The 11,164-nt window shown below is 42.5% G+C and overlaps 1 protein-coding gene across 1 annotated transcript in view; it reads right to left on the minus strand.

Annotated features, from left to right (window-relative positions):
* DBX2 (developing brain homeobox 2) overlaps nt 1-2,600 on the minus strand; it is a 41,859-nt gene extending 39,259 nt beyond the window's left edge. Inside the window, exon 1 of the mRNA XM_006015949.3 lies at nt 2,588-2,600. Coding sequence (XP_006016011.1) covers nt 2,588-2,600 — 13 coding nt within the window. The remainder of the gene's footprint in view (nt 1-2,587) is intronic.
* Nucleotides 2,601-11,164: the final 8,564 nt, after the last annotated feature.

Consider the following 11,164-nt stretch of genomic DNA (forward strand, 5'->3'; position numbering starts at 1 on the left):
CGGGGAGCCGCCGGCGCCGGGCTGGAAGGTGTGTCCAACGCCTTCATTGTGTCCCGGCCGCCCCCGCCTCCACCGAGTGCTAGGGCCGGGCCGCCCGCCAGGAGTGCTGCCGGGCAGGTGCCAGCGGGGCGAGGCGGGGCGCAGTGCCGGGCCCGTGGGCAGGCCTGGGGCTGAGCTTGGCTCCTGAGCTCATGAGGCTGATGGAGACGCCGCAGGCTTCCCGCCCGGAGGCGCGGGCTCCTGCATCCTGCGTCGGGCCGGCGGTGCTGTCGGGACAGTCAGAGCTCAGCACAGTCTTGCTCGGGGCGCCTGGGCTGGAGAACTTCGTGCCAGCTACACCGCGGGGCCGAGGAAACGCGCCTCCCGCCTAGTTTCTGGGCCGTCGGGGCCCCAGCAGCCCGCTTCTAGGCACCGGCCCTTGCAAACCGCAGCGTTTCAGTCTTTCCTGGTGAAGCTCTCAGGGCACCGACCGGCTTTATAGGTGTTTTTTATCATGCAAGGAGCTCCCCGCCCCTCACTGCCCCCAATAAAACCCTCCCCGTGACGGTCACACCCTGGCAGGAGGCAGTGGGAGATCCCACAGGTGTGGGGAGCAGTGAGGGTCACCCCTGCTGCCACCCGGCCAGGTTTGGTGTAGGGAGGCTGGCAGATAGGGCATGTTTTATTTTCCCCAGCAGCCATGGGTGCCCGGTGTCTCCTGAGAGCAGGGGAGGGGTACAGTACAGAGTGGCAAGCAGCAACCACCCGCAGAAGCCAGTGGCGGCAGCCAATCTCAGGGGGGCACGTGCCCCTCCCATCAGTCACCTATGCTAGCAGCTGTCTCAAAGACTTCTAGGGAGACAGTATGGGCATACTAGAGAGGTCCTTGACCCCTATGTGGGTCCTGAAGGCCCTGTAACAACAACCAACTGAATAATGGCATCAAATGATATATCTTCAGCTCTGTGTCAGGAAGGGCAGTCTTGTTGCTAAGGCTCAGGAGAAGCAAGTTCAGTACTGGCTCTGCTCAAGACTTGTGTGTTCTTGGGTCCTCTGGGTAAAATCCTGGCAGTCCTGAAGTCAATGGGAATCTGGCCATTTTTTTTTCAGAGAGACCAGGATTTCACAATTTGACTCCAACAGGGCTTGTCACATGCTTAAAGTTAAGCAGGGGTGTTTGCAGATTTTGGACACCCTTTCTGTGCATCAGTTCCCTATTGGTAAAATGGAGACTATAAGCATAATAGCCCTCAGCTTTTAACACATGCATCGCAAGAATATATGAAAGGGTTACAAACAATCTTTAAAAATGGATTCTCCTTTAAAGAAGAAAAATTTGGGAACCTGTGACTTTTCCTTCGCAGGCTGGCAGTTCCATCCTGCTTGGGGCTGCTTGGCACTCCCCATGCCCCACACACTGGGAGGCTGGGGCCTGGGGGCACGGGGCAGTTGGTCAAGAGCGAGGGGCACTGGGCTGGGACTGGCCATCAGTGTTTACAAATGGGTCCAGGTACAAAAAAGGTTGAGAACCACTGATTTAGACTGCAAGCTTCTTGGGGCTGGGACTGGGTCTTTCTGTGTGTATGCACACAACCTGGGGAACCTGCTAATATTAACAGAGACTTTTATCGTTTCTAAAAAGCTCGAGGAAAGAAGTCTCTCCATGAGTGCACCTGGTGTTCAGCAGAACCGATAGTTCCCTTTCTAATGAACCCTCATAAATTGGTATTCACCCTGCCCTTCCTTCTACAGAACAAAGTCCCATTGAAATGCCCAAACTCCATGTTGAAAGTCTATAAAAACAACAGTTCAGCACTTGGGAAAGTGCTGTTAGAAAACCCAGTTGCACTGTATGAGTAAAAAATACCAAGAGAAGATAGCCTACCTAGTTCAAGCCAACTTCAAGACTCAGCTCTTTTAGTCTAAACTAGTTTTCTGACAAAATCTCCAGCTAGCATGGGTTAAAGTATCAAATGATATTAATAATAATCTCAAAAAGGATGCAAACAGCTACAACATTTGATCTAATTCACCCCTCAATATCTGTGAAAATCTCATGTGAGAACTTTTTGGCATCACATTTCTACACAGCACTCCTCTCTGGCACTTGGAGGTTCTTTACACTATAATTTATATAATTTGGTAGAGCCAACCACTTCTTCCCAGAAGTGGGAAGAACTGAGGACCACTGGAGAGAAACCAAAAAACCTCAAAGATGAGGTACTCAAGTTCAGGTTCAGGAACATTGCTTCTCATGCTCAGTATTGTAATGGATTATTACACTTTAGTTATCGTTATATTTCCTCATGAATATCAAAAGATATTTGAGGTGGGCTATCGCATTCATTCTCCAGAAAAAAATGTGATCCTCTTTTTTGCTAGTAAGACTTAAAGGGACATATTCCAATGGAAGGAGCAACACACATTCTACCAGAAGGTATCAAAACCTCTTGGTCATGAAGGTGCCCTTGCGTTATAATGCAGGTATTCATAACATGGCATGGGATAACAAAGGATATACCCCAAAAAGATTTAGTAATTCACATAGGCAACCATAATACCATAACTAGTATGGCTCAGCTGATCACTGAACAACCAAGAGACTAACCTGTGTGGCCCATTCTGCCTAACTGGAATGAAGACATAGGCTTAGACAATATCACATCTGCAGTATATCAATAGAGAATACCAATGGCAGCAGCATGGGTAATAGGCAGACTAGAGCAAAGTTAAACACTTGTGTTTGAACTCTTAGCTACATTTTTCCCTTCTACAGAGTTTCTAAGTTCCCAAGCACCGATAGAGGAACTCTTCAACTGGCCTGGATGTTTCAATGGCTCAATATCTCCTCAAGGCTCAAACTAATCATCTGCTGGTGAAGCCTTTAAAAGTTGAGTAGGAACTTATCTGCATGCTTCAATCAGGTAAAGTTCCTAGCTTGGCATGACGTAAGCTAAAATCCTTTAGCTCAGATGAAGCAGAACAATGAAAGAGATTTGCTCCAGCAAAGCTTAGGAACTTCTCTGAAGATTCTCTAGGCAGGGATGGACCTCATCTGCCAAGTGATGGCAGAAAAGCTAGAAGCCATTCTGAAAAATATATTATTCACTACAGAGCTAAGTTAGCTGTGCCTTTGATGTGCACTTAACAAGCTTAGTGATAATAATGTTTTACTTGTATACTCTATGGGAAATTATCACGTTCTCAGGATTTGGCTAAATCAAAATTGGTTCCTCTGTACCCCATGTCTTATAGAGGGCTGTTTCCATGGTAAATTCCAACTTTCAAATCTTAATGATTTCAACTGCAGAGCAGCTCAGCAACAGGTTACACACACACACACACACACACACACACACACACACACACACACCCCCCCCCCAAGGGTATGACTTTATATAAAAATAATCTGGAATATTGTTGCTCAAACTTGCCAAACTTCTAAACCAGAGGTTCTCAAACTGTGGTCCACAGACCACCACTGGTCTGCGAGCTCCATTCAGGTGGTCCACAGAAAGGTGACCCAAGGCAAAAGCTGACAAACATTACACCCAACTTCCCCGAACTTTGCTAAAAAAACCCAGGCACATCCATTGCATTAGAAAGGTAAGACTATTGATATTAAAATATGAGTTGTGTGCTTTGATTTGTAGAACAAAAAAAAGGTTATTAAGTGGTCCGCTGAGGCCCTCAGCAATTTTCATGTGTCCCGTGAAAAAAAAAGTTTGAGAACCACTGGTTTAAACTAAATGCAGTGCAAGTAGTTCACCAGAGTGTATACTCTATACTTTAATTGTTTAGTTAATGAAACCTTTCTGTGTTCTTCATATCAGTTCTATACAAGAAAAACAATGCAGCTTCTGAGATAAGAAAGCAAATACTATTATTTTCATATAATAAATATTGTAGCTAAGTGCATGTATGGGGAGGCATCAAAAGTGTACGTATGCAGAGATCTATACTAATTGAGGTGCAAGCCTGATAAAGACTGTTGTTTCTCCTGGTCAGAAGGATGATTAATACCTATGTTAGAATATTGTTGGAGAAAGGCAGATTCTGTTGTCATAAAGCAATAGTCACAAGCTTACATACTTTGTTCACATCAGAGATGAAAATAACCTTGAGAAAGTAATTATGGAAGCCATGCAGTAGGTCTTTTAGTAGAGGACAGACAATGAAGAGATGAATAGATGATGCGCTGCAGCTCACTAGGTCATCAACTGAATGTTCAGAGCTAGCAATAGACTAGGAAGACTCTTGAAAGTTCTGCCATACATCAACGATGAATAAATGGATTTTACATCTACTGAGTACAAGTGTCTATGTTTCTGGATACCTAATTTCAGAATCCCCGATTTTCAAAATTGTAAAACATAAGCCCTGCTGACTTCATTAATCTCTTTTATCCACACTTTGTTGATACCTATAAATCAATTGGTCACTTACATTGGAGGAAGTAAATGCACTTTACTGTGATTTTACTAGGTATTCCGTGCTGAAGGATAGTTTGAACCCTTCCTGAGAATCTTGGTTATTGCATCAATGACCTAATGGAGTTTAGTATGTCTTCAGTGTATGGTATGTCTGTTGTTTCTCCCATTTATCTCTGTTAGTAAATGAAGACAAAGCAATTACCAACTTTGTGCTGAATCACAGAGTAGCTGCTTTCTGGGATAGGTAACTGCAGGTGCTTCTACCATGTGCACATTTATTGCACAGTAACTGAAATTGCTGTGCAGTATGGGCATGCGTCCTTACGTGCACGTCCATAGTAAATATGGTGGCTTATGCTGACTTGAGTGTAAATTTGATACCTGCACACACCCACACATATGCAACCCTGGGCAGAAAGCACAAATGGAACCAATTTCAGTCCAGAAAGATTTTATTTGACAATATTATGAATAACTAAAGTAAAGTGTATGTAACGGAATTGCAATTCAAATTTAACTTTATATTTTAGCAAGATCTATTGCTGCTACACAGACAGTTCAGTAGACAGTATATGACATACACAGTTTGTTCCCAAAAAATAAATGATATTTTCTAAAGTAAATTGTATTTTTGATTCTCCAGATGCAAAATGCAGAGTTTATCTGATACAGCTATATGGATATACTGTATGTGAATATACATAATAAATTAATGTATACACACAGAGACTGGTATGAATTATGGATGATATAGGTGTTGTTTCCCCAGTAACAGTACAAGGTATTTTCTGAAGCATTCTCAGCATATTTCATGCAGTATATGCTATGCATCTTTGCATTGTAGGGAAGCAGAGTTGATGGAGGGGTGTCTGTGGCTTAATAAACTTAATGCAAAAACTCTGGTGAATTGAGTGGCACTATTTTCTAGTAGAATGTATGTTTGTGAATGTAACAGGGCCCTGCCCTGTTACTATGGTTTCAGGGGAGTCTGAACAGCCCCACACCCCAGAAGCAGCTCTTCACACCCACCCCAGACCTGGGAAAACTCACTGGAGGCTGGAGAACCAAGTCCTGGGATGTAGTGAGTCCTGCAGCAAGGGAGTTGACATAGGTGTGTGGAGTGAGAGAGGATTAGCTGCATGAGCCAAGAGTGGGAAGGATAAAAGACACTGAAAACAACCTCAAGGGGCTGCACCTGGTGAGGGAGCAGGCTGCCTGGAGCCACCGGGAGTTAAGCCAGGGGTGGGCAATTATTTTGGGCATAGGGCTGCTTACTGAGTTTTGGTAAGCCATTAAGGGCTGCATGACAGACAGCCAGCAGCAGATGAATATTAATTTTCTACATTTTTTAGGGGCCCTGTAGGCCAGCTAGAACAGCCTGGCAGGCTGCATTTGGCCCATGGGCCACATTTTGCCCACCCTTGCGTTAAGCAGTCACCAGGAAAGCCTGGAGCAGGGCTCCTCACTGTTTGTTTGCTTGCTTGCTTGCTTGCTTGCTTGCTTGCTCATTTGCTTTGTTGCACAAGCCTGCAGGCTCTGCAAAGCCTCTGAAAGGTAAGAGACAACCAGGAGCTGAAGCCTGGAAAAACCACAGGAAGACAGCTAAGTGATAACTTATTTGTGTCTCGGACGGCCAGAGCCGACTCGAGGTGATTCAGAGATTGCTCGTACGTTAGGGCGGACTGGTGAATGTAGAGGCAGACACAACTTATCGGTTGCAAAAAACTTTACTCACGCCGCTTGCAATCACGACGCAGGTGGTCCGGTCGTCTGAACAACCACACGAGTTGTTCCAGCTGGCGGGGCCCAAGCCAGTTAATCCGTCCGCAATTCGAAGCCGGCGGGGAAAGGGGTATGTCTGGGGTTGCGCTCGGTGACAGGAAGAAAGATTGATAGGTGATCAGTCTATCGATCGGCAGCCGCAAGTCAGATCACTTCAGAGGCACTCTGCAGCCTGCTCAAAGTTCTTTGACTTGGGCGGAAGTCGCGCGGAATTTTAAACAGCCAGCGAGCCAATTACTAGCCGCCACATGTGAATAATTTAGCACTGGCCAATAGCAGGACACCAATTTAAATTCGAATAGCGGGAACTCTTTGCACCGTGCATTTCTGTGCTGCAAAGAAGAAATGCACCCTGCAAAGAAGGCTGCAAATTGGCGGGAACTCTCTTGCACCGAGGTTCCTCTGTGCAGCAAAACCCTCGCTGTGCAAGAGGCTCTCATGTGGCAAGAAAATCCCACTGTGCCAAAGCACCAAAAATCACTGGGTTGTGACAATTTGTTTGACTTCTTTTGTTTGTTTTGCATTGCTAACAAGCCTGGGGTGGCCTCTGGGTATTATCCACTAGCCTGGCTGCAGCAGAGGCAAGGGCCCTGAACAGTGGGTCCTTGGCCAAAGCCAGCAGCAAAAGTAAAACTGGTCAGCTCAACTAGCTTGACCAAACGTACCCTGCTGGGATCTGTCCAGACTCTGCCCATAGCTGCCTACAATGAACTCATTTTTAGCAATATATGAATAAATAACTGCATTTATAACAACCCATGGCACATGTAAATAGTTTACAGGAAGCATTAGAACCACCAGGGTCTTCAACCCTTTTCTCCCTTCAGGAGGCTTATTCTATACTTTCTCCTTATAGCCAATGCTCTTGCCCATTCATATTTTTAAAAAGGCCTTGTTTTATTGCCATTGCTACCATTTCCTAAGCTTTACCCAAGCTCAGGGCTCAAAAGGGAAGAGAGCTCTGTGCTTCTGCACTGTTCACATATACCTAGGACCATTTGTAAGTGTACCAAAATATCCAGAACAATAACATTTTTAGTGTATGTTTTGGGTTTCCAGTACTATCTTAGGTTTTTTTCATTGTACTAACAGAGCCACTGATCTTTGCAGGAACTCCTAGGACCCATTGTAATGCATATAAATATGCAGTGCTAATAAAAGGTAGAGTTGTTGTTATTCTAAAACAATAGTTCTCAATCTTTCATTCCTGCAGGCCAGATACGTATGACTGGGGACTGTCCATGGGCCATATCCAGCATGAAGTTCGTCTGCAGGTGTAACCTAGCCATCCCACACTCCAGCTATGGAGTGACACTATGCATTGGCCTCAGCATGTGCCAGTTCTATCTAGTGCGCAGAGCCATGTCTGTGGGTCTCTCCAAAGATGTGGAAATTGGCAGTGGTAATTGCTGCTCTCCTGCCAAAATTTTTGAACCCATGGGGAGACCTGTGGATTGGATGACATAGCCTTATGGGCAAGAGGTTGAACACTGCATTCCTAGAATAAAATGCTTGCATGTTATCAGGCAAAACTGTCTCTAAAAGGACATGAAATCTTGCCAGGTAAGCACTGTAGGAGTGGGGGCTATGAAGGTGGTAGTATAAACCAGAGTATAGAGAATTTTGTTCTTTACTGGTATTTAACTTTACCAAAAAAACCTCATCTAAAATGCTATATCATCATTCATTCTATGATGCATGCTTCTTTACTTGTTCTATATTTTGTTTTCCCATTAATGTCAGTTATGAATTGTCTATGTGACTTCTTTTCACTGCTAAGCTCTTTCATATTCTCTTTAAAATGCATGATGAATTTCTTTTCTTCAAAGTCCCTTAAATGTTAGTAATAATTATTTCCCAAAATAGCAGCAGAAAATCGGTCTGTATTTAAGAAAAAAAATCATAAGCTTGTTCTATTTGTTCCTTTTAAATTATTTTTTTTTAAATTTAATTTATTAACATAATTCCAAGAAAAAACTAGGTGGGCTGTTGCTTTAGAATTTTACCTTTTTGGGTTCAAATTTTGGTTAGGGCTCAAATAGCTATTTGTTTGGAGGCTACTCACAAAGAACTCTGTAAAGGAGTGGGAAAGTTAGGTGAACTCTTCATTATGCAATTTACATTTTGCAAAAGGACAAAGTCTGGACAACCAAATCTTTTCTTAGCCCATAGAGCCCAACTATGCCCTCATTCAGACAAAATTACCACTGAATTCCAGAGCTAAAATGCTACAGATCTGAGCCCCTACTGGAAGTTTCTCTGTGTCAAAAAAATATCATCCAGGCCATTACCAGAATAACAGGTGATTACTGGCCAAAATCAGAGCAAACGGAACAGTAAAATCCAGGCTGGACAAAATGATTTGTTTTCTCCTTGTGTCAGGTATCCAGGTTGTAGCCATATTGGTCTAGAGGAAAAGGCAATCAGGACTCATAGTAGAGATATCTTTTATTAGACCAACAAGATTTTTGCCAAAAAAAATTGCAAAAATCTTGTTAGTCTAATAAAAGATATTAGGACTGTGCAAAGCTTTAGTCGCTGGTTTGATTCGGCCAGATTTGGCGGCCGAATCTCCGAATCCAAATCTAATCGGGAGACCCTGTATTCTCCCCAAATCGAATTGGAACCCTCCAAATTGATTTGGAGAGATTTGATGATTTGGGCATAGACACAGCTGTAAATGTTTTTTTTCTACATACCTCAAGGTACCAGGCAGCTCATGAACGCCAAGGTGGTGGGGCGGATGGAGCATCCCACAAGAGCACGGGGGGGTTCCCCAGCGCAGTCTGCGGCAGACCCGGAAGTGGACCAGAAGCACTACAAATCCTAATTGCCTTTTTGTTTTCTCCTAGTGAATTTTGCATGTGAATGCAGAAAGCTAAACCAATTTTTCATTGAATTCAGTTCATTTATCTTAAAGTAAAGTGTTCATATGTCTACCAGCGCACAAACTGCAATATATTTTCAAGTGAGAAAGGTGCAATTATTAGTTTATTGTCTGCTGAGCACTTTGCCTAAACAACTGAGGACCATCTTTCTGGAACGTTGTCCCACAGTCTGCAATTGATAATCTCAATATTTCAGTGGGACTAATTGCTACATTGAGACAGTCAGTGGTTTTTTTTCTAGTAAATAGTCTTTGAAGATATTTTGCAATTTGACACTCTCTTACTGGGGATGTCTACATAATTTTGTAGATGTTTTGTGCAGATGTAGTGTATTGCATCATGTTTTCTTTGATTTTTGCATAGACATACCATAATGTACCATGTGGTTAACTTCTGATTTTTTTTTTCCCCCTTGTACACTCTCTGTAAGGATTTAAAATACTACATTTTTCACTGTCAGAAACATGCCATTAAAAACCGATGGGGGAAACATGTCAAAGCTAATTATTAATTTATAGTTTATTTAAAATTAAATAGCAATATTTTTGGAAGGTGTTACTTTTAATGAGCTTTAATTGTCACTGCAACCCCTTGGCACTGATTATGCTTTGTTTCTCTGGAATTGCATGTTTGCCAGACTTGTAATTGAAGGAAGTTGTTGTCCTGGTTGCTACCAATATGAATGAGAGAAAAAACTTACTTAATTCTGTGTATCAATATCTCACCATGAATGTTCTTATGAGTTGTTTCAAGAAATCAGGGTACCTGACTGTTTAAGCACTTATCTATATAAGTACAGTCTTGTCTCATGTGAATGTCTGCCAGGCAGGAACTGGGCTGTCGGCTTCATCCCGTCAAAAAGACTTTCACTGCCGTGAGCTAAAAACAGGTTCCAATTGTAAAGTCATTCTTGCCTGGACTGAATTTAAAGTTAGGCTCCTGTAGTTAACAGAGGCTGTTGGAGGCAACTGTGTGGAAAAGGCCATTACAATCATATGTCTAATAATTATTCTTTTGACTCCATTACCCTTCTACTTTTTATTTTCATATTCAATGGAAAATGAAGGCAATAAATACTATATAAGGGCAACTAATACTGCATAATAGTTCTTGTTTTGGTACATTCACTTAGCAGTGATTTATTAAGGGCTGCTGAATAAGCCTGATTAAAATGCATAAACAGTTCTGAACAGTAAACAACCATGTCTAAGGATGAAAAAATGGGACCCACATGCTGTGCATGGAAATTGCCCTTAACAACATGGCCTATTGTTGAACAGATAGGAAGCCAAAGGTTGCTTGTAATCAAATTTGAAGTTTCCCATCACTTATAAAAGCAACACTTCCCTGTGTAAACGTTTCAATTTGTTGCTGTTAAAAACTGCTTCCTGACTTAATCCTCACAGGAACCCAGGATTTCTTTGCCTGTCAGGTATAAAGACAATTTCAGATAAAGGAACATTTGGATTTAAACAAGGTAAAACAAATACCCTGAGTATAGGCATTCCCACAGAAAAAAATTCTGATTAATTGTTAAGGTCAAATAGGATAATACTGGGCTTACTTAAAATTATTCTTTATTTGCCTGCAGATAAAAGAGTACAAAGTAATAGAGACAAGAATAGCACAGAGCAGTGGAGTTTCTGTAATTTGGTGCAAGAACTGGAAGCCCATTGCACATTATCATTTTTTTTTTCTTTCAAGTGACTAAGAGTGATTAATTACAGAAACTTGTAGAGTAAGGGTCCAATTCAGGGGCCACCAAATCCAGTAGGAGCTAAGTCATTAATTTCAATGGACTTTGGATCAGATCCAGAGTGAAAAATATCATTTTTAAAAATCAAAGATACTTCAGTAATGTATTTTGACAAATGTGCTTTAGCTTCACAAATACTTTTGAAAGTAATGAAGTTTTAAAGCCTAGCTATGCTGTAAATCCTATTAAGTGAAATCCTGTCCCCTTTGAACTCAATGGGAGTTTTGCCATTGCCATTACTGGAGCCAGAATTTCACCCATCGTGACTTGGTTACAACATAGTAGTTCCCTAATGTGGTTAAAACAGGGTTTTGTCTTGCAACAAA

The sequence above is a fragment of the Alligator sinensis genome, unplaced genomic scaffold (assembly GCF_000455745.1).
Source record: "Alligator sinensis unplaced genomic scaffold, ASM45574v1 scaffold147_1, whole genome shotgun sequence".
Taxonomy (NCBI): Eukaryota; Metazoa; Chordata; order Crocodylia; family Alligatoridae; genus Alligator; species Alligator sinensis.